The sequence below is a fragment of the Capricornis sumatraensis genome, chromosome X, assembly GCF_032405125.1.
Source record: "Capricornis sumatraensis isolate serow.1 chromosome X, serow.2, whole genome shotgun sequence".
In the NCBI taxonomy this organism is placed as follows: Eukaryota; Metazoa; Chordata; class Mammalia; order Artiodactyla; family Bovidae; genus Capricornis; species Capricornis sumatraensis.
In genome coordinates, this window is record NC_091092.1 from 105,524,063 (window position 1) to 105,548,689 (window position 24,627).

General features: G+C 43.2%; 1 protein-coding gene and 1 pseudogene across 2 annotated transcripts in view; one reads left to right on the forward strand and one right to left on the reverse strand.

Moving 5' to 3' along the window:
* Positions 1 to 24,627, forward strand: part of SRPX (sushi repeat containing protein X-linked) — a 185,799-nt gene that overhangs the window by 81,353 nt on the left and 79,819 nt on the right. For both annotated transcript variants that reach the window (XM_068962767.1, XM_068962768.1), the window contains 4 exons: positions 2,425 to 2,551; positions 6,169 to 6,290; positions 7,026 to 7,205; positions 9,759 to 9,892. In XM_068962767.1, the coding sequence (XP_068818868.1) occupies positions 2,425 to 2,551; positions 6,169 to 6,290; positions 7,026 to 7,205; positions 9,759 to 9,892 (563 nt within the window). The remainder of the gene's footprint in view (positions 1 to 2,424; positions 2,552 to 6,168; positions 6,291 to 7,025; positions 7,206 to 9,758; positions 9,893 to 24,627) is intronic.
* Positions 16,869 to 24,034, reverse strand: LOC138071025 (peptidyl-prolyl cis-trans isomerase D-like; annotated as a pseudogene).

Here is a 24,627-nt window from a genome sequence, read left to right on the forward strand (position 1 = left end):
ACTATAAATTCTAAGAAGCATATTTTTTTTCAGTTACTATCCCTGAAATTAGCATGCATCTCACAATCGGTGACTTAGATTCAATAAAATATAGTTATTCACTTTAGGATTAGCATATTATGGCTGTAAATTCACACTCCATGGAAGCATGGCATTGAATGAAAATGAATTTGGATCGCTGAAGACACTACTCTTTAACAAATTATTTGTGATTTCTTACCCTACATAAAATGAGTTATTGGACAAGACACAAGAGAAAGTATATGGAGATTTGACTTGGTGCATTTAGTCTCTCAGAAATGTTTGTGATTCAGAATCAAATGACATTTCACTTTCATTCAGGCTATAGTAGTATTTAAACAATTAGCAGTTGACATGTAAAATAATGCAAATCGAAATGTATTTACTCTGCCTTCTTAAAAATACATTCTCTGCCTGTTGAAAATCATCAAGTAGAACTTGTAAAAGTTTGAATCCCCTCTTCTTGTGAATTCACGTTGTGTTTGGGTGTGTTAGTCACTCAGTCATGTCTGACTCTCTGTGACCTCTTGAACTGCAGCTCGCCAGGCTCCTCTATCCATGGAATTCTCCAGGCAAGAATACTGGAGTAGGTTGCCATTCCCTTCTCCAGGGGATCTTCCCAACCCAGGGATTGAACCTGGGTCTACAGCATTTCAGGAAGAGTCTTTACCATCTGAGCCACAAGGGAAGTCTGTTCTAAGGATAAGTGCTCTAATTTGGGTTATAATTCACTTTCTCATTATTTCCATGCCTGGCCTTAAATAAATAACTTATGCTGTCTGAGGCTCAGTTTCCTGATCCGTAAAATGAAAGCATTGGGTAACTCCTTTAAGCCTCCACAGCATTTACTTTTATGTAGCCTAGAGCAGTGTTAATTTTCTACCTCATGTCATATTTCACATATGGTGATATAATCCTCTCAACAGACTGTCAATTCTGAGAATAACATGATTCTCTTGCCTTTGCATGCCCAAGCCCAACAACTGAAATGATGCCTTGGGGAAGGCTGGTACTCATTAAAGACTTGTTGCCTTGAATTGAATCAAACTAGATGATACCTAGGAGAAGGCAGTGGCAACCCACTCCAGTACTCTTGCCTGGAAAATCCCATGCATAGGGGAGCCTGGTAGGCTGCAGTCCATGGGGTTGCTAGGAGTTGGACACGACTGAGTGACTTCACTTTCACTTTTCACTTTCATGCATTGGAGAAGGAAATGGCAACCCACTCCAGTATTCTTGCCTGGAGGATCCCAGGGACGGGGGAGCCTGGTGGGCTGCCGTCCATGGGATTGCACAGAGTTGGACACGACTGAAGCAACTTAGCAGCAGCAGCAGCAGATGATACCTAAGGCACTTTTCTCTAGTATCTGATGATACTCTCTTTAAAGCAGGAAAGACTCACTATGGCTGAATGATTTCTAGTTGGGTAACTGCTATGTTGCCAAGTCAATAGGCAGAGTTTGGAAGCGTGGGGAAGAAGTTGCTGTAGCTGATAAATTACCCTACAAGACACTAGCAAGGCCAGCTGATTGCTGATTTAGCCATACACAGGTAAATACTCACACAGTCTTTAAAACTCAGCAGGCATATCACTGGGAACTCTGATCAGTGTGATGTGGCAGCCTGGGTAGGAGGGGAGTTGGGGGAGAATGGATACATATATATGTGTATATACACACACACACACATATATAGCTGAGTCACTCTGCTGTGCACCTGTAACTATCACAATCATTGTTAATCAGCTATACCCCAATATGAGCTTCCCTGGTGGCTGAGGGGTAAAGAACCCACCTGCAATGCAGAAGACACAGGAGGCACCGGGTTTGATCCCTGGGTTGGCAAGATCCCCTGGAGGAGGGCATGGCAACCCACTCCAGTATTCTTGTCTGGAGAATCCCATGGACAGAGGAGCCTGACGAGCTACAGTCCATAGGGTTGCAAACAGTCGGACATGACTGAAGCGACTGAACACGCATGCATATCCCAATACAAAATAAAAAGTTGAACTTGGCAGACAAGAAAGGGCAAGATGAAGGGAAAGAAGATAAATACAGAAGAGGTGAAGAAGCCCTTCAAAAATAGGGAGCACCTAGAGCTTTGGGCACTCGCAAAGATAGTGCAGTGGTAAAGAACTTGCCTGCCGATGTAGGAGATACAAGAGACAAGGGTCTAATCCCTGGGTCAGGAAGATCCCCTGGAGAAGTAAATGGCAACCCATTTAGTATTCTTGCCTGGGAAATCTCATGGACAGAGGAGCCTGGTGAGCCACAGTCCACGGGGTCACAAAGAGTCGGACACAACTCAGCACAGAGCTTCGGGCATGTCTAATGGTGGGTTGGGTGTCGAACCCCAGGTTGATATTTCCTGATGATGGTGAGAATATTCTGGTTATATTTTCAGATCTCGAACCTCCTAGAATCAAGTGTCCAAGTGTGAAGGAACGTGTTGCAGAACCCAACAAGCTGACAGTCCGAGTGTCCTGGGAGACGCCCGAGGGAAGAGACACAGCAGATGGCATTCTCACTGAGTAAGTGCAACTTGGCGGCTGGAATGAGGTTGCCCGTTTGTGTGAGAAGTTCACTACCAAGAATAAGGAAGTGTATGCATATACTGGTCAGTATATGCTTTCAGCCACACCTCATTCATTTCTTTGTTTTTCTTCACTGTCTGGCATACTACATTCTTCACTTATTTATCTGTTTACTGCCTGTGTCAACTACAGTATGTTTGCAGCCATATCCTTAATGCCCAGAACCATGCCTAGCACATAGTTGCTGCTTAGTAACTATTTGTTGAGGGAAAGAAAGGAAGTCAGAAAGAGTGGTGGGAAGAAGAGAGGAAAAGGGACAGAAGAAGGAAGAGGAAGTCAAGTGGTTAATTCATGGAAAGACTCACTGCCATTGTCTGCTAGGCCCCCTACCCAGGCCTTCCTAAGCCACCGCCTCTCTTGGAACCTGTGTCTCCCAGGTGGAGCTCAGTGTCGCCCCCTTGTGCTCTTGGAGTATGTTTTAGGGCAGAACTCCAAAATCTCGTTTTTTGGCACTTGTTTCTTTCACAACTTTTGATTTTTAATTTTTCAATATATGACCATTAAACACTTAAACCAGTTGTAAATAAAAGAGGAGTCCTTCTGCCTTCTTCCCCACCCCACCCCCCTTCTCCAGGACCAACTGCACAAATAGTTTGAAATACATCCCCAAAATCTTTAAAAATGGGTGGTTCCCTTCAGTGAAGTTTAGCCACATGCTGCTCTAATCTAGCCGCTGCGCCTGTGCCCCTGCGGCTATGGATGGGCCCTCATGTTCCCTGGAGGCCACTACTTCATGTCAGCATATTCATATCCATGCCTTAGAGTACACGGTTCTATTAGACCTCCCCACCAAGTTTCCATCTGTGGACAAAGAACACCTCTGACTTATCCCTGGTGAGCCATACAGCAGGGCAAGGCTTTCTAGAATTCTGTCAACCCAGGCTGGGCAAGAGGAAATGTTTTTAAGCCAATATTAGCCATAACAGAACATTTTCTTCTAGGAAGAGGCTCAGTCTTTCACCCCTAGGACGTTTTGTTCTGACAGCCTGATAATTTTTCCCACCATCTAGCTTAGATCATATTTGTTATGTTTCCCCTTGTAATTCCTCAAAGATAAAGTGTGAGTATTAAGAAATTATTTATTTGCTGTTGCATACATATGTCACCCTTTAAGGAGAAACTTTAGGCAATGGGGATTAAAAATATAAGTCACAGTTGATATAACCATGTCATGCATCACGTGTGTATGTGCTCAGTCATGTCCAACTCTTTGTGACCCCATGGACTGTAGCCTGTCAGGCTCCTCTGGCCATGGGATTCTCCAGGGAGAATATTGGAGTAGGTTGCCATTTCTTCCTCCAGGGGATCTTCCTAACCCAGGGATCAAACCCAGGTCTCCTACATTGGCAGGCAGGTGGGTTCTTTACCACTGAGCCACCTGGGAAGCCCTTGATATTGTCAGGGATTGGCTTTTAACAATTGTTGAATCTTTTGGGACCCAGCATGATGCCTGGCCCTGCTCCTAGCCCATAACAGATTCTTAGATTCTCACAACTGCGATTGCTATTGAAATAATATACACACAATATCAGGTCATCAGATGACTCTAGTTATTGAGCAAGGATATTCACCTTGGCATTTTTGTGGGTAATCTGTGTGTTACAGTTAGAAATGTCACATATTGAAAGAGCATCTTAGTAACCCGAACCCTCTGTTCAGAGCAGCTATTGGCTTCCTAAATTCTACAGCCCAGGGCCATCAGAGGTGTGGAGCAGAATGAGGAGTTCAGATAAGGCTATCTTTCCCCCCTTTTCAGCTCTTGCTTGGCCCCTTTGCTTCTCTGGCATTTCTCTTCTTTTCCTCATGTCTTTTGCAAGCTTCTGTTCTGTAGTCCCCTTCTGCGGTAGGGGGAAGGTTCTAGTGTCAGGTGCTGAGACAAGTGCTTCCTATGAGCTCCATATTTATGCCCTATGACCGTTATTTGCATGTCACACATGAAAGAGAGTCTCCAAGAGGTGAGCGGCCACTCATGTTTGAAGTATGATTCCTCTCAGGTTTATCTGCTTTTAAATTATGCTTCCTGATGAGGACCTTAAAGCACCTAAGGCCCAAAGTGACACGTCTGTAATGCTGGGATGTCTGGCACTCTCATAACACCCCTCACTGCATACTTGTAAACAACTGCCTTGTCCACCTGTGTGGAAGGTTCTCCTCAATGGTGACAGAATTTCACATGCACATTGTCAGTCAACATTCTTTTCATTCCTCAGACGTGTAGAGAGAAGGGAAATTATCTATTGAAAAACAATTGATCATATTGTACCTACTGATATTCTTATCAGACAACTGAGAAGAAAGATGTGGGAGTCACCCTTGCTCTGTGACCTTGGGTGGGTTCCTTGATCTTTTGGTGGCTCAGTTTCCTCATCTGTGAAATGGGTATAATAATGCTTACATCATAGGGTTGTTGAGAGGATTAAATAAACTACTGTATATGTGTGTGTATACATGTGTGTGTGTGTGTGTGTGTGTGTGTGTGTGTCTAGAGCCACACCAGACATGTGTAAGGTTTACATACTGCGCTTCCCTGGTAGCTCAGAAGGTAAAGAGTCTGCCTGCAATGCAGGAGACTTGGGTTCGATCCCTGGGTTGGGAAGATCTCCTGGAGGAGGGAATGGCACCCCACTCCAGTATTCATGCCTGGAGAATCCCCACAGAGAGAGGAGCCTGTAGGGCTGCAGTCCATGGGGTTGCAAAGAGTCAGACACGACTGAGTGACTCAGCACACACGGCACAAAGAATAATAGTAATGATAATAATAATAACTAATAATAAAGATAATAATAACGAGTTATTATTATGATCACCATGAAATCACAGTGAATTTGCCTTTTGCTCAGGAAAGGTCTCCACTGAAATAGAAAAAGCAAAGAAAGTTCTAGCGCCCCCTGCAGGCCCAAGTTGCCAGTGACTGCTGGGACTACCCTCTCAAATGATTTCCCTCAAAGAAAATTCCCTCATCCTCTCAATCGGGTGGGAGTCCCTGGTGGCTCAGAGGTTAAAGCATCTGCCCGCAATGCGGGAGGCCTGCGTTCGATTCCTGGGTCGGGAAGATCCCCTGGAGAAGGAAATGGCAACCCACTCCAGTATTTTCGCCTGGAGAATCCCATGGATGGAGGAGCCTGGTAGGCTACAGTCCACGGGGTCGCAGAGTCGGACACGACTGAGCAACTTCACTTTCCCTTTCACTTTCCCAATCCGGTGGCAGTTCAGGTCTCCCCTGGACCAAAGGAAGGAAGACTTGAGCTTTGGGTTCTCAGCATCTCCCATCCTCTGTTCTACAGTCTGATCTTCCCAGGAACTGGGGACTTCCATTTTCTGGTCTCAAACTGCACTTCCAAAACAGAGTAAAGCTCAGAAAATTCTCTTCTTTGAGAATTAAACTAGTAAAACTGGCTTAATGGCAGTCCTTTGGAGTCTCTGTATCTTGAACAGAATGGGTGCTCAACAAACACCCATGATGATCCTCTTTGATCCTTAGGCCATCATGGCCTGATTGTTGTTAGGGCCTACAGCGATCATCTTTGGTGTTTCTGATTTTTTCCCCCTTTAAGTGTTATTCTAAAAGGCCCACCCCCAGGCTCGCATTTTCCAGAAGGAGACCACAAGATCCAGTACACAGTCTATGACAGAGCCGAGAACAAGGGCACTTGCCAATTTCGAGTTAAAGTAAGAGGTAAGATGACTGCTTCTTGGCTATTTTTTCCCTCTCTCTTTTTAAGAACAAAGGGAAGCAGAGACTCAAGCTAGAACCTTCTGTGAGTGCCCATTGTCAGAGGAAGACTTGCCAGCTCTGGATTTGCCTCTGATCATGAGGCTAGGGGAAGGGTGCCACTTCACTGCCTAAATTTCACAATTCAAATCTGGATGAGGTTGAGTGCTGGCAGATGATTGAAGGAGTCCAAGAGAGCAGTAAGCTCATCTCACATGAACCCATCGCTGGCTGTCCCAGAACAATAGTATTTAATAGCTTTTACACTCCTGGGCTTCAGTGACCAGCCAAAGCTTATCTAAGTCCTTCTATGAAGGAGGTTAGGAGCCCCTTAGATAGCCCACCAGCCCGACCGTGTTCTTGGTGTTCCAGAAGCTTTGGGAATAAAAGGTTTTTAAGGTTTACTTTGAGCTTCATGATTTGGGTAGCTAATAACTAGCCATCTTTACTCCTTCCTCTTCTGGGTTCAACCTCCTCATCTAGACCACAGGGAGCTGAATCAGTTTATCTCAGTGGTCTTGTTGGTTTGAACAGTGACCCTCCCAAGGCCCACCCTCTGGCAGATAGCCACACCTGCCCCTCCCTACACACCTGCCCAGTGTAGAAGCTGGTGTTTCTGACTCCCCTTCTCCCTGCTTGCTTTGTGGTGGTGGTGGGGCACTCAGCACTGAGCACCCTCTGGGCTTGTGTCCCACACAGTGAGACGCTGCGGCAAGCTCCACGCCCCAGAGAATGGCTACATGAAGTGCTCCAGTGATGGCGATAATTATGGGGCCGTGTGTGAATTCTCCTGCATCGGAGGCTATGAGCTCCAGGGGAGCTCTGCCCGAGTATGTCAGTCCAACCTGGCTTGGTCTGGCACTGAGCCCACCTGCACAGGTACGAGGGCAGCTCTCTCTCCAGCCAGCAGCAGACCCTGATGCCCCTTTGGTTCCGGTTTCCAGGACAGGGAGGCTTCTGTTCTATATACTTTGAAAGGTTCAGGGCCAGCCATCTGCATCTGTTGGATGAAAACAGTCTTCCAGTAACTGGGTAGCCCATCTTGCCCACTCTCCTTGTTCACCTCTGCTCATCTGCTGATTTATCTCGCATGTCCTCTAAGGAGGAAGCTGGAGGTAGGAGCCCAGGGTTCATTATAAATCAGTGGCATTATGAATTAGCAAAGTCTGCACCCTTGGGACCTCCCTGGCAGTCCAATGGCTAAGACTCTGCGCTCCCAATACAGGGAACCAGGGTTCGATTCCTGATCAGGGAACTAGACCCCACATTGCCACAATGAGGAGTTGCTTGCCACCACTAAAACCTCGTGCAACCCAAACAAAAAAGCATCTGTACTTGCAGCCATGAAATTAAAAGACGTTTACTCCTTGGAAGGAAAGTTATGACCAACCTAGAGAGCATATTGAAAAGCAGAGACATTACTTTGACAACAAAGGTCCGTCTAGTCAAGGCTATGGTTTTTCCAGTGGTCATGTATGGATGTGAGAGTTGGACTGCGAAGAAAGCTGAGCACTGAAGAATTGATGCTTTTGAACTGTGTTGTTGGAGAAGACTCTTGAGAGTCCGTTGGACTGCAAGGAGATCCAACCAGTCCATCCTAAAGGAGATTAGTTCTGAGTGTTCATTGGAAGGACTGATGCTGAAGCTGAAACTCCAATACTTTGGCCACCTCATGTGAAGAGTTGACCCATTGGAAAAGACCCTGATGCTGGGAGCGATTGAGGGCAGGAGGAGAAGGGGATGACAGAGGATGCGATGGCTGGATGGCATCACCGACTCAATGGACCTGAGTTTAAGTGAACTCCAGGAATTGGTGATGGACAGGGAGGCCTGGCATGCTGCGATTCATGGGGTCACAAAGAGTCAGACATGACTGAGCGACTGAACTGAACTGAACCCTTGTTCCTCTCTTCAAAGCCAGTACACTACTATGTACAGATGATAGAGCCCCTGCTTTGCAGCACTAGCTGGAAAGTCCCGCAGATCTTGGGCCTTCGGGATCTTTCCTCCTAATGTCAAATGAGGAAGCAAATACTCTACCTTCTCCTGGAGCTGTTGAAAGGATGAAATGAGGTCATCTATTGAACAGTGGAATTGAGCAAGGCTTGGCATATGGTCCTGGAGTTGGGAAGATCCCCTGGAGAAGGGAATAGCAACCCACTCCAGTATTCTAGCCTGGATAACAGTAACAATAATGAAACTAAAACTTTCAATACCTGTCAGCTGTTATTACTGAGGAACAAAATGTGACATTTGGACTAGCCAGAAAATTCTGGACATGGCTTCTATTTCTGTACTCCACTTTTTCTCATTTCCTAGTACTTTCTCTGGAGAAGGTAACGGCAACCCATTCCAGTACTCTTGCCTGGAAAACCCCATGGACAGAGGAGCCTGGTAGGCTGCAGTCCATGGGGTTGCTAAGTCAGACACGACTGAGCAACTTCACTGTCACTTTTCACTTTCATGCATTGGAGAAGGAAATGGCAACCCACTCCAGTGTTCTTGTCTGGAGAATCCCAGGGACGGGGGAGCCTGGTGGGCTGCCGTCTGTGGGGTCACACAGAGTCGGACACGACTGAAGCGACTTAGCAGCAGCAGCAGTAGTACTTTCTCATCTCTTCCCTTTAATCTTAGCTGCTCAGAATTAGCTTAGAGAGAGATGGAGACAGATACATACATCAACAGCTAAATGCCTGAGGCTCTTAGATTTCATTAAAATACAAAGAACATCCCTCTTTCCTTCCCTGTCTCATTTCCTGGGGTAGGAGAGTAATGCCCCCCACCTCCAGTACCCCGCAAAACATATTCACATCGTAATCCCCAGAACCTGTGAATGTATTACCTTATGTAGCCAAAGAGACTTTGAAGTTGTAAATTAAGGATTTTGAGATGGGGGAAAAGCACGTGGATTACCCAGGTGGGCTCAGTGGAATCCCAAGCATCCTTTATAAGAGGGAGGTGGAACTGCTCTCAGAGAGGAGTGAAGTTGGAAGCTGCTACGCTGCTGGCTTTGAAGGTGGAGGAAAGGCTAGGAGCCAAGATTCTGGAAAAAGACAGGGAAACAGATGTTCCCCCAGGGCATGTGGGTTGGGGGTGGCTGGGGAGGGGGCACAGCCCTGCCAACAGCCTTGACTTGACCCCAGTGAAACCCGTTCCAAACTTTGCACTGCCAGAATTGTAAGAGAATGTGTTTTAAGCCACTAGGTTTGTGGTGATGAGTTGACCACAAGCAAGAGGAAACTAACACGCGTCCCCACTCCCCAACTGAGTGCTCTTTGGGACCACCTCCTGAATAAACTGAAGACTTCTAGCTGAGTCTTTATCTCGGGGTTTACTTCTTACACATATGTTTCTGTGTCTCATCACAGGCTGTATGTATTGAGCCAGAAGCAGTAGAGGGTTTCTGACCTACCTGACTGTTTCTGATTACAGCCATGAATGTCAATGTCGGCGTGAGAACAGCAGCTGCACTTTTGGATCAGTTTTATGAGAAAAGGAGACTGTTCATTGTGTCCACCCCCACTGCCCGAAACCTCCTCTACCGGCTGCAGCTGGGGATGCTGCAGGTGAGTCCTGGCAGCAGGGCCGAGGCAGGAGGGAGACCTCTGAACAGGAAGGGCCCAGCCATTTCATTAAAAAGCAAAGGCTAGATTTAGTTCTTAATCCATTTTCCGGGAACTTTAGGAACTGGCACTTCAGAACTCCCACCATTCATTTCTGGGTCTGGGCTATAACCTAATTAGCATTGACACCCCAGAGCTAACACAATCGTTTTCCAAATAATGAGGTTTGTTTATCTTCACTAATAAACCTAACTGACATGTTGTCCAGGTTCAGCCAAAGAACAAATTGTCTTTGCTGAATCCGGCCAGGGTATGCCTGGGAGGGAGGCCATCTATCTGTAGTTTACCCAGAAGGCTGACTCAAGAACTGAGAAGAGTCCAGGGGTCCTCAGGCCCCACATGCCACCACAGGGAGCTTCCCCAGCTCCCACAGAGCTCCTCAAAGAGGGGTGAGCATCTTTCAGAAAAGTGGTTCTCTGAACCGTGGTCCATGGACTAGCTCTGTCAGCCTGGGAGCTTGTTAGGAATGCAAATTCTCAAGCCCCCACCCAAGACACACTGGATCAGAAACTACCTGTTAGCAAGACCTCCAGGTGACTCCTTAGAACTTCAGAGTTGGGGGGTGGGTTTTCTAGAAAATGCGCCCTTCTTAGCTGTGTAAGTTTTGTAGCTACAAAATGAGGCAACCAATGTCTTTGGGGAGGGAAAAAAAGCCAGAAACTGAAAGGATTGAATTAGAACCTGCTTGATTTTTGTCCTGAAGCATGTTGTCAATAAGAGTGGCCAATCTGATTGAAGAGGTGGGATGCTGTGCTGCGTCATAGATGTGGTGTTGCATATTTTGAGAGGAATGTTTCACCCAGGTGGTGCTAGTGGTAAAGAATCTGCCTGCCAGTGCAGGAGATGCAAGAGATGCGGGTTCAATCCCTGGGTTGGGAAGATCCCCTGGAAAAGGAAATGGCAAGCCACTCCAACATCCTTGCCTGGAGAATACCATGGACAGAAGAGTCTGGTGGGCTGTAGTTCATGGGGTTGTAGAGTCAGACACGACTGAGTGCATACTTGTGCACACACACACACATACACACACATGACAGTAAACACAACTAGATGTCCAGAACAATTTTGGTTTAATCGAAGGCTACAATTAAACTTTTCAGCTTTAAGACATTGAATAATAAAACTTTGTTTATTCTCCACATGTACTTGGACTTCCCATGAACTCTGAAGAGCCATATAAAAAGTTTGGGGCTCCCTTGATAGGAACCTAATTTATCTCATCTTTACCTCCAGTCCCTGCCACCTGACCTCCACCTTATGTCCCCTTGTCCCAGCTAGGGGCTTGCTCTTGGGGTAGCACAAGGCTACAACACTCCATCGTGTGGGGAACTGGCCTTGCAGGCTCTATCCCATAACTATACATTTCCCGACCTCTTGTTATTTCCATGGAAAAATAAAAAAGACAAACAACTTGCTTTTTTCTGTTGGGCAAACTATGGCATTTGTAAGTAAAATTGTATTGACGTGCAGCCAAGGCTTGCTCATTTGTGCGTTCTTTACGGCTGCTTTAGCATTACAGTGGCACCATGGAATAGCATCTAGTGGCACCATTAGAACAGAGACCAGCCATCCCCATGGAACCTACAATCTTTACTCTCTGGCCCTGTACACAAAATGTTTGCTGACCCCTGCCCTAGTCTAGCCTACTCCTTCAGGTACTTGCTAAGTTACTAATCAACTAGTTGGTTAAGATACTTGATATCAAGGTATTGATATGTGACCTCCCCCTTCCAACATATTTACATTGGCATTTTAAGCAGAGCCTTCAAAGAAAGGTTTGATTGCCTTATGTGATTGTTAGAATAATAAAAATGTATATTTCTACCTTTTTTTACATTCTTCTACCACTTCTATCATCCCATACAGAGATATTTCAGTGGAACTGTGATAAAAACTTGGTGTTCTCATACCTGAGGTGTTTAAACTTTCTTTTTCCCATTTAGTCATCATTCATCTTAAATTACTTTTTTGTTTCCTTATTGCCACTGCCGCTACTGATGAGACTTCCTGGCATGTGACTGAGCAGGTCATGGTTCTTGCCAAGGACCAGCTCAGAGGACTGGAACATTTTCTTTAAAAAAAAAAAAAATGAGGTATGGTGGACATCTAACATACTAGTTTCAGATGGACAACATAATGACCCAATATTTGCATATATTGCAAAATGATCGTAACAGTAGTCCATTTACCATCCATCACCATACATAGTTACTAAAAATGGTTTTCTTGTGATAAGACCTTTCAGGATCCACTCCCCTAGCTACTCTCAAATATACAATATAGTTTTATTAACTAGAGTCACAAAGCTGTATATTACATCCCCATAATTTTTTCATTTTATTACTAGAAATTTGTACCTTTTGACCCCCTTCACCCATTTTGCCCAACCCCCAGCCCCCACTTTCGGAAAATGACAATCTGTTCTCTATATCCATGAGTTCAATTTGTTTTAGTTCTTTGGGTTTTTCTTTTAAGATTGCACATGTAAGAGAGATCATATGATATTTTCTCTTTGACTTACTTAACATAATGCTTTCAAGGTACATCCATGTTTCAAATGGCAAGAGTTCATTCCTTTTTGTGGCAGCAGAGATATACTCCCTCGGTGTGGGTAGTGAACTTCTCACATAAAAGGGGCAGCCTCATTCCAGCTGCCAAGTTGTGCTTACTCAGTGAGAATGCCATCTGCTAAGGACCTACAGATCTTTTTTATTTGTGACTTGCCAACTAAATCAGATCAGAGAGGAGCAGCCTTTCCAAATGATCAATCAAAAATAAAATGTACCTTTTTAGCCTGGTATTTCTCCTGGTCTCATTTGTTTTACATTTCAGTGAACATATATTGGGGCTTCCCTGGTGGCTCAGTGGTAAAGAATCTGCCTACAATGCAGGAGACAAGGTTCGATCCCTGGGTCGGGAAAATCCCCAAGAGAAGGAAATGGCAACCCACTCCAGTATTCTTGCCTGGAGAATCCTATGGACAGAGGAGTCTGCCAAGCTATAGTCCATGGGAATCACAAGAGTCAGACAGTGAAGTGAAGTGAAGTCGCTCAGTCGTGTCCGACTCTTTGCGACCCCGTGGACTGTAGCCCACCAGGCCTCTCCGTCCATGGGATTCTCCAGGCAAGAATACTGGAGTGGGTTGCCATTTCCTTCTCCAGAGGATCTTCCCGACCCAGGGATCAAACCCAGGTCTCCTGCATTGCAGGCAGACGCTTTAACCTCTGAGCCACCAGGGAAGCCCGACTTAATGTCTTAGCCTTAGTGACTAAACAACAAGAATAAATACTGCATTTTATATATATCATTTTCTTCATCAAGGGACATTGAGGTTGTTTCCATAGCTTGACTATTGTAAATAATGCTGCAGAGAACATGGGGGTGCTTATATCTTTTCAAGTTAGTGTTTTTCTTTGGATAAATATGCAGAAGTAGAATTGCTGGATCATATGGTAGTTCTATTTTTATTTTTTAAAATATGAATTTATTTATTTCAATTGGAGGTTAGTTACTTTACAATATTGTATTGGTTTTGCCATACATCAACATGAATCCGCCACAGGTATACACACAATGTCCCCTGATGAAGAAAATGATATATATAAAATGCAATATTTGTTCTTGTTGTTTAGTCACTAAGGCTAAGACACTAAGTTGTCTGACTCTTGTGACTCCCATGGACTATAGCTTGCCAGACTCCTCTGTCCATAGGATTCTCCAGGCAAGAATACTGGAGTGGGTTGCCATTTCCTTGGATGTGAGGGTGATCTGGTTGTGACATCTGTCACCCCATTGATCACCAGGGTTGATTCAGCTGATCTGGCTGGCTAGGTGGGTGTCCCCTTCCTCCCTCACCACTCCATGTGCATCCCTCCCAAAGCTGCGTGCTTGGTCGAAGACGACGACCATCCCCGATAGAGGAGGACCGGTCTTTGGTCAAGGGTATACAAGTAGCTGCGCTCCCCTGCTAGAACCTCCAAACAAGCTCTCAAGGTAGTTCTATTTTTAATTTTTTTGAGTCACTGCCTTACTGTTTGCCCTAGTGGCTGTACCCATTTACATTCCCACCAACAGTACATCAGTTCACTTCAGTTGCTCAGTCGTATCCGACTCTTTGTGACCCCATGGACTGCCGCACGCCAGGCTTCCCTGTCCATTACCAACTCCCGAAGCTTACTCAAACTCATGTCCATTGAGTCGGTGATGCCATCCAACCATCTCATCCTCTTTCGTTCTCTTTTCCCACCTTCAGTCTTTCCCAGCATCAGGATCTTTTCCAAAGAGTCAGTTCTTCACATCAGGTGGCTGAAGTATTTGAGTTTCAGCTTCAGCATCAGTCCTTCCAATGAATATTCTGGACTGATTTCCTTTAGGATGGACTGGTTGGATCTCCTTGCTGTCCAAGGGACTCTCAAGAGTCTTCTCCAACACCACAGTTCAAAACTATCAGTTCTTCAGGGCTCAGCTTTATAGTTCAACTCTCACATCCACACATGACTAATGGAAAAACCAAAGCTTTGACTAGATGGACTTTTGTTGGCAAAGTAATGTCTCTGCTTTTTAATATGCTGTCTAGGTTGGTCATAACTTTTCTTCCAAGGATCAAGCATCTTTTAATTTCATGGCTGCAGTCACTATCTTTGGTGATTTTGGAGCCCCCCCCCCCCAAAAAAAAATAAAGTCTCTCACTGTTTCCATTGTTTCCCCATCTATTTGCCATGAAGTGATGGGACCAGATGCCATGATCTTATTTTCCTGAACGTTGAGTTTTAAGCCAACTCTTTCATTCTCTTCTTTCAGTTTCATCAAGAGTCTCTTTAGTTCTTCTTTGCTTTCTGCCATAAGGGTGGTGTCATCTGCGTATCTGAAGTTATTGATATTTCTCCCCACAGTTTTGATTCCAGCTTGCACTTCATCCAGCCCAGCGTTTCTCATGATGTACTCTGCATACATTAAATAAGCAGGGTGACAATATACAGCCTTGATGTACACCTTTCCCGATTTGGAACTTGTCTATTGTTCCATGTCCAGTTCTAACTATTTCTTCCTGACCTGCATACAGATTTCTCAGGAGGCAGGTCAGGTGGTCTGGTATTCTCATCTCTTGAAGAATTTTCCACAGTTTGTTGTGATCCACACAGTCAAAGGCTTTGGCATAGTCAATAAAACAGTAGTAGATGTTTTTCTGGGAACTCTCTTGCTTTTTTGATGATCAAACAGATGTTGGGAATTTGATCACTGCTTCCTCTGCCTTTTCTAAATCCAGCTTGAACATCTGGAAGTTCACCTACTGTTGAAGCCTGGCTTGGAGAATTTTGAGCATTATTTTGCTAGTGTGTGAGATGAGTGCAGTTGTGCGGTAGTTTGAGAATTTTCTGGGGCATTGCCTTTCTTTGGAATTGGAATGAAAACTGACCTTTTCCAGTCCTGTGGCCACTGCTGAGTTTTCCAAATTTGCTGCTGTTTTGAGTGCAGCACTTTCACAGCATCATCTTTCAGGATTTGAAATAGCTCAACTGGAATTTTATCACCTCCACTAGTTGTTTTTTAGTGATGGCTCCTAAGGCCCACTTGACTTCACATTCCAGGACGTCTGGCTCTAGGTGAGTGATCACACCATCGTGATGATCAGTACATGAGCTTTCCATTTTCTGTATGTCCTCAATGGCATTTGTTACATGTCTTTTTTCTTTCCCCCTTTTGTAGCACTGGTTTATTAAGACTGAATCCCTATCAGTATTTGTAGACTGTCAGTAGTCATGTATGGATGTGAGAGTTGGACTATAAAGAAAGCCAAGCACCAAAGAATTGATGCTTTGGAACTGCGGTGTTGGAGAAGACTCTTGAGAGTCTCTTGGACTGCAAAGCGATCCAACCAGTCCATCCTAAAGGAAATCAGTCCTGAATATTCATTGAAAGTACTGATGGTAAAGCTGAAACTCCAATACTTTGGCCATCTAATCTGAAGAACTGACTCATTTGAAAAGACCCTGATGCTGGGAAAGATTGAGGGCGGGAGGAGAAGGGGACGACAGAGGATGAGATGGTTGGATGGCATCACTGACTCAATAGACATGAGTTTTTGGGTAAGCTCTGGGAGTTGGTGATGGACAGGGAGGCCTGGGGTGCTGCAGTCCATGGGGTCGCCAAGAGTCGGAAATGACTCTGTGACTGAACTGAACTGAAACAATGGGGAACTGAAGCATCAAAGAAAACACATTAAGGATCATACATAATAGATCAACCCTTAAATTTTTTTATTCCCTATATTATTATTCCCCTTATTATTTGTTTGCTTAAGTAATTCAGTGCATACTGATAGCTTCAGGTGTCGAATTCGTGATCTCCAAAGAAGATTTAGCTTTGGGACCAGGGACCAGGCTTGATCACTCAAGAGCTTTTGTGTAGCAGAGTTTTATTAAAGTATGAAAACAGAGAAAGCTTCTGACATAGACATCAGAGGGGAACAGAGAGTGCCCCCCTTGCTAGTCTTAGCAAGGGAGTTATATACATTTTTAATTGGTTATTGCAGTAAATCAACAGAATGTCTCAAGGTTGTAAAGGTCTTACCAGACTCACTCCCACAATATACATTTTAAGATATGGGATTAGAACTAACAATAGAAAGATTTTACCAGAGCTGCTCCCATAATATACATTTTAAAATGACAGGATTAGTCAGAAGGTTCTCAAAAGGGAGAAACATGTCCTCAAGCAGGATACATTGTTTTTATATAATCATTGGTAGAATTTAAGGGAAAACATATCCTTGAGCAATATGAGTTGTTTTGTTGTGTAATCATCTGCTCTGGGCTTAAAGGACAAAACCCTTTGTCTTTTTCTCCTCCTTGAAAACTCCAGAGCCCTTTCTCCTCCTCGGGACTTCTTACCAGCCTACCTAGGAACTGACTCTCAATACTTAACCAAAACTGAATTCTTTATGAAACATTTTTGCATAGGCTGCAGATCTTTCTGTGCCTTTATCTTTTGTTTGACTTCCAGCAATTCTGCCTGAATAGCTCTATCTTCTGGTGCCATCTCCTGGGCTTTCTTAAAGTCAGGCAATGCTTGATCATATTCTTTGAATCCTGGCCACCCTTGGGCTTTATGGTACAATGCCTTGGAGTCTGTTTCAAGGACCTCCAAGCAACTGTCAACCACTCCCTGCCAATCAGACATTTTCAGTGGACATCTTCAGTTTGCAAGCTCCAATATTCAGCACACAGCTTAAAGCAACAGGCTGCAGCTTTGATCCATGTGCTTTCTCAATTGCAACTTTCGTGCCTTCCACATACCTTAAAACTTTGGTGTATTTTTTTTTAAATGGCCATCTCTCAGTTCTGGGATTTGAATAAAGAATTTCCAACGTTTTTAAGTCTTCTGTTACTGATCAAATTTCATCTACATCTGTTAAATCTGCATCTGCATCCTCAGAAATCTCGATGACTGTCACCAGAACTATCTTGGGGGAATAATCCCTAATCATCCCCTTCCTTCAGTTCTCTGCATTCTGCAATAATGCCCAATTTGGCAGTTTTTTAACCTTTCATCTCCACGTTTTCCAAAATCCTTGCCACACCGATTCCTTTCATCACCTGCCCAAACACCACGTGTTTCCCATGAGTGAGGAGTCTGAACTGTCATGATGAAGAACTGAGAATTGCTTGTCTTGCAGCCTGCATTTGCCAGGCTCAGTAATTCCCCCTCGTTATGCTGATAATGGAAGTTTTCATCTTCAAATTTTTCATCATAAATATTTTCTCCACCTGTCCCATTCTAACTGGAGAAGTCTCCACCCTGAATCATACATTTCTTGATTTGATGAAAAAGGCATCCTTTCAATTTCACCACTTCCCTGGTGGCTCAGACAGTAAAGCGTCTGCCTATAATCTGGGAGACCCAGGTTCAATTCCTGGGTCAGGAAGATCCCCTGGAGAAGGAAATGGCAACCCACTCCAGTACTCTTGCCTGGAAAATCCCATGGATGGAGGAGCCTGACGGGCTACAGTCCATGGGGTCGCAAAGAGTCAGACACGACTGAGCGACTTTTTTTTTAAATAGAGAAGTTTCCCAGTAGTGAGTCCAATGCCTGTTTCTCCTGTACCTGACTGCTAAGTCACTTCAGTCATGCCCAACTCTTCGCGACCCCATGGACTGTAGTCCACCGGGCTCCTCTGTCCATGGGATTTTCCAGGCAAGAGTACTGGAGTAGGTTGACATTTCCTTCTCCGAGGGAATCTTCCTGACCCAGGGATTGAACTCACATCTCTTATGTCTCCTGCACTGACAGGAGTTCTTTACCACTACCACCACCTGGGTTAGTGTTCTGTACACAATTTTGCTGTACACAATGCTTGAAAAATTTCTGCAGTTTTGGGCATAGTATCTGCAAGCAATTTTAAGGCAATTAGACCATCTTGTTCCCCTCCAGTATCCAGACTGAAGAAGACTACAGGGTTACTGGGGTTGGAGTGCTTAACAGGGGTGAGGAGGAGACAAGTGCAACATTGTGGCCCAAAGACACTATTTGCAAGTGACTCAGAGCACTTCACGGAGAAGGCGATGGCACCCCAGTCCAGTACTCTTGCCTGGACAATCCCATGGACGGAGGAGCCTGGTGGGCTGCAGTCCATGGGGTCGCTAAGAGTCGGACATGACTGAGCGACTTCACTTTCACTTTTCACTTTCATGCACTGGAGAAGGAAATGGCAACCCACTCCAGTGTTCTTGCCTGGAGAATCCCAGGGACGGGGGAGCCTGGTTGGCTGCTGGCTATGGGGTTGCACAGAGTCGGACACGACTGAAACAATTTAGCAGCAGCAGCAGAGCACTGCATGGCCACAGCACAGCACACTGCATCCATGTAGACCAGCTGTGCTGTTATGTGTCTCTTTAATGATGGCCCTTCTAATAGGCATTTGGTATTATCTTATGATTTTGATTTGCTTTTTAATGACTAGTAATATTTAACATCTTTTCATGTATCTGTTGGCCTTTCATATATTTTCTTTGGAGAGATGTCTATTCAGGCCTTTTGACCAGTTTAAAATTGAATTATTTATTTGCTGTTGAGTTAAATGAGTTCTTTAGAGATTCTGGATATTAATCCCTTATCAGATAAATGGCTTGCAAGTGTCTTTTGTTCCCATTTTGTAGGTTGTCTTTATACTTGTTGATAGTTTCTCTTACTATGCAGAAGCTTCTTAGTTTCATGTAATCCCACTTGTTTTTTGTTTTTTTATTTTGTTGCTAGTGCTTAAGGTGTCATATCCAAAAATCATTGCCGAGAGCTATATCAAGGAGCTCCTTTTCCTGTGTTTTCATCTCGGAATTTCATAGTTTCATATCTTCTATTTAAGTCTCTAATCCATTTCAAGTTCATTTTTGTAAGTAGTATAACCTAAGGTGTTAGTTTCATTTTTTATGTGTGAATATCCAGTTTCTTCAGCACTAGTTGTTAAAAAGACTGACTTTTCTCTATTGAGTATTCTTCGCTCTTTTGTCAAATACAAGTTGACTATATATCCTTGAGTTTATTTCTGGGCTCCCAATTCTGTCCCATTTGCTTTTTTTTGGCAGCGGTGGGATGTGTTTTTATGCCAGTACTATACTGTATGCAGGTCAGGAAGCAACAGTTAGAACTGGACATGGGACAACAGACTGGTTCCAAATAGGAAAAGGAGTACGTCAAGGCTGTATATTGTCACCCTGCTTATTTAAATGTTTGGTAATGTTCATTAGTGAAGCTATCTGGTCCTGGGTTTACTTCATTGGGAGATTTTTAAATTTTTTTTTTATTATTTTATTGATTTAATCTCCTTACTAGTAATTGATCTATTCAGACTTTCCATTCCTTCATGATTCACTCTTGATTGTTTTTATGTTTCTAAGAATTTTTCCACTTCTAGGTTGTCGAATTATTGGCATAGAGCTATTCATAATAGCCTCTTAGGAACTTTGTATTTCTGTTGTATCAGTTGTAATGTCTCCTTTGACATTTACAATTTTGTTGATTTAGTTTTTTCCTTAGTTCTAAAGGAGTGTCAATTTTGTTTATCTTTCAAAGAGCCAACTCTTAGTTTGGTTAATCTTTTCTACTGTTTTTCTGTTCTCAGTTTCATTTATTTCTGTTCTAATCTTTATTTCCTTCCCTCTGCTAATTGTGGGTTCAGTTTCTTTCTCTAGCTCCTTAAGGCATAATTAGGTTGTTAATTTGGGAAATTTCTTGCTTTTTAATGTTGATTTTTATTGTTGTGCAATTAAGTTTTCATATGTTGTCTCCATTTTTGTGTCAAGATATTTTATTTCCCCTTTAATTTCTTCCTGATCCATATGTTATTCAGGAGAGTGTTGTTTAATTTCCACGTATTTGTGAATTTTCAGTTTCTTCTTGTTATTGATTTCTTATTTTGTACCACTGTGGTCAGAGAAGATACTTGGTATAATTTCAAGTCTTCTTAAATTTTCTAAGACTTGTTTATTTAGTGGCCTAACATATGGTCTGGAGAAGGAAATGGTGACCCACTCCAGTATTCTTGCCTGGAGAATCCTGTGGACGGAGGAGACTGGTGGGCTGCTGTCCATAGGGTCGCACAGAGTTGGACACGACTGACGCAACTTAGCATGCACGCGTGCATTGGAGAAGGAAATGGCAAACCACTCCAGTATTCTTGCCTGGAGAATCCCAGGGAGCCTGGTGGGCTGCTATCCATGGGGTTGCACAGAGTCTGACATGACTGAAGCGACTTAGTAGCAGCAGCAGCAGCAACATATGGTCTGTTCTAGAAAATGTTTCATGTGCACTTGAGAAGAATGTGTATTCTGCTGATGTTGGATAGACTATTCTGTGTATGTCTGTTTTGTATATTTGGTCTATGCATGCTAACTACCTTCAGTCATGTCTGACTCTTTGTGAACCTATGGACTATAGCCTGACAGCCTCCTCTGTCCATTGGATTCTCCAGGCAAGAATACTGGAGTGGGTTGCCATGTGCTCTTCCAGGGGATCTTCCTGACCAGGCATCAAACCCTTGTTTCTTATGTCTCCTGCATTGGCAGATGAGTTCTTTACCACTAGTGCCAGCTGAGAAGCCCCTTTTGGTCTATGAAGTGAAAGTGAAGTCGCTCAGTCGTGTCCGACTCTTTGTGACCCATGGACTGTAGCCCACCAAGCTCCTCCGTCCATGGGATTCTCCAGGCAAGAATACTGGACTGGGGTGCCATTTCCTTCTCCAGGGGATCTTCCCGACCCAGGGATCGAACCCAGGTCTCCCACATTGCAGGCAGACGTTTTAACCTCTGCACCACCAGGGAAGCCAGAGTTGTTCAAAAATGCTGTTTCTTTATTGATTCTGTCTAGATGATCTATCCATTGTTGAGAGTTGGGTATTAAAGTCCTGTTTATTTCTCCTTTTAGGTCTATCAGTTTTTGGTTTATGAATCTCAGTTTTCCAATATTGGGCACATAAATATGATCCTTATAACTTATTGATGTATTGATCCTCTCATCATTATATAATGACCTTCTTTGTTTCCTTTTACCATTTTAAAAATTAAAGCCTATTTTGTCTGATATAACTACTCCTGACTTTTTTGGGTTGTTTGCTTAAAATATTTTTCCAGTCCTTTACATTTCCTTTGTATGTCTTGAAGGCCAAAATGATTCTTGCAATGAGCATATCATTGGATCTTTTATAAAAATCCATTTATCCATTTGGTTTCTCATTTAAAGAACTGGATCCATTTACATTTAAAGTTATTATTGATAAATAAGAAGATACTGCCATTTTGTTAATTGTTTTCTGGTTGTTTTATAGATCAGCTGTTTCTTCTTTTCTTTCATTGTGTTTTGATGTTGTGTGGTATTAGTATGCTTTGACTTTATCATACTTTTTTGTAATTCAGGTTTTTCCCTTCTTGTTACCATATGAGTGTGCGTTTTAAGTCACTTCAGTCATGTCTGATTCTTTGTTACCCTATAGATCATAGCCCATCAGGCTCCTCTGTCCATGGGATTCTCCAGGCAAAAATACTGGATTGGGTTCCATGCCCTCCTTTAGGGGATCTTTCCAACCCAGGGATCGAACCCACATCTCTTATGTCTCCTGCATGGGCAGGCAGGTTCTTTACCACTAGTACCACCTAAGAACCTGTTACCATGAGGCTTACATTAAAAAAAAAAACACCTTAAAATTATAACACACTATTTTAAACTAATACCAACTTAATTTCAATCAAATCCTAAGCTTTATACTTTAAATTATACTCCCTTCCCATTTTAGGTTATTGATGTTACAATTTACATAGTTTTTAATATGGTATACCTCAGATTATTTGAATTTTAGTTATTTTTACCATGTTAGGTATTTTTTTTAAGTTTCTGTATCTTTAAAAAAATGTTTTATATTAGATTATAGTTGATTAACAATGTTAGTTTCAGATGAACAGCAAAGTAATGCAGTTATATATATACATATACATGTATCTACTCTTTTTCAAATTCTTTTCCCACTTAGGTTATTACAAAAAATTGAGCAGAGTTCCCTGTGCTATACAATAGGTCCTTGTTGATTATATATTTTAAATATAGCAGTGTGTACCTGTCAAACCCCTGCTGTCTCCCCTCCCTGCCCTTCACCCTGATAACCATAGTTCATTCTCTGAGTCTGCTTCTGCTTTGCATATTGAGTTCCTTTGTGTCACTTTTTAAGATTCTGCATACTAGTGATGTCATATATTTGTCTTTCTCTTTCTGACTTTCTATGATAAACTCCAGGTCCATCCATGTTTCTGCAAATGGCATTATTGCATTCTTTTTATGCCTGAATAAGATTCCATTGTATATATGTACCACATCTTTATCCATTCATCAGTGGACATTTAGGTTACTTCCATGTCTTGGATATTGTAGATAGTGCTGCAATGAACATTGTGGTGTGTGTATCCTTTTAAATCATGTTTTTCTTTTGATGTATGCCCACGACTGATGTGACTTAGCAGCAGCAGCAGGAGTATCACTATTTTTAGTTTTTTAAGAAACCTCCACACTGTTCTCCATAATCCCTGTACCAATTTAAATTCCCACCAACAGTGTAGGAAGGTTCCATTTTCTCCACACTCTCTCTGACATTTATTATTTGTAGACTTTTTATTCCTAGATTTTTTTTAAGAGCCTCCATACAGTTCTCCATAGTGGCTGTATCAATTTACATTCCCACCAATAGTACAAGAGGGTTCCCTTTTCTCCATATCTTCTCTAGCATTTATTGTTTGTAGATTTTTTTGATGATGGCCATTCTGATCAGTGTGAAGTGATACCTCACTGTAGTTTTGACTTGCATTTTTATAGTAATGAGCAATGTTGAGCATCTTTTCATGTGTTTATTGACCATCTGTATGTCTTTGAAGAAATGTCTGTTTAGGTCTTCTGCCCATTTTTGATTGTGCTGTTTGTTTTTTCTATATTGAGTTATATGAGCTGTTTGCTATTTTGAATATTAACCCCTTGTCAGTTGGCCTTGTTTGCAAATATTTTCTCCCATTCTGTAGGTTGTCTTTTCATTTTGCTGGTGGTTTCCTTTGCTGCACAAAAGCTTATAAATTGTATTAGGTTCCATTTGTTTATTTTTGCTTTTATTTCTTTTGCCTTGGGAGACTGATCTAAGAAAACATTTCTATGATCTATGTCGAAGAAGGTGCACTTGAGAAGAATGTGTTTTCTACTGCTTTTGGATGAAATGCTACATGAATATCAATTCCATCTGGTCTAATGTATCATTTAAGGCCTGGGTTTCTTTATTGATTTTCTGTCTGGATAATCTATCCATTGATGAAATTGGGGTGTGAAAGTCCCCCACTATTATTGTGTTACTGTCAATTTCTCCTTTTATGTCTATTAGTATTTGTCTTATATATTGAGGTGCTCTCTATCTGTGCATCCATTCTTTTTCTGAGATCTTGAATTATCTTTACCATCATTACTCTGAATTGTTTTTCAGGCAGATTGCCTATCTCCATTTCACTTATTTGTTCTTCTGGAGTTTTATCTTGTTCCTTCATCTGGGACATATACCTCTGCTGTCTCATTTTGTCTAATTTTCTGATTGCAGTTTCCACTCTGCAGGCTACAGGCTGTAGTTCTTCTTGCTTCTGTCTGTCCGCTTGTGAATGAGGCAGTCTAAGAGGATTGTGTAGGCTTCCTGGTGGGAGGGATTAGTTCCTGCCCACTGGTAGGTGGAGCTGGGTCTTGTCCATCTCCTGGGCAGGGCCATGTCCATCTCCTGGGCAGGGTAGTGTCAAGGGGTGTGTTTAGTAGGCAGCTGTGTGCTCAGGATGACTTAAAACAGTCTCACAAGTGAGGCTGTTTTCCTGTCCTGTTGCTTGTTTAGCTTGAGGCATCTCAGCACTGGCACCTACAGGCCGTTGGGTGGGTCCAGGTCTTGATAAGAAAATGGTGGCCTCTAGCAGGGCTCATGCTGATGTGTATTCCCGAAAACTACTGCTGTGATTGTCTGTCCCAACAGTGAGCCACAGCTGCCTCCCCTAACCTCTGCAGGTGACCGTCCAATACTAGCAGGTAGGTCTGGCTCAGTCTCTTATGAGGTCACTGATTTCTTTTCCCTGGTTCCTGGTGTGCCAAAGACCTTGTGTGTGCCCTCCAAAGTGGAGTTTCTGTTTTC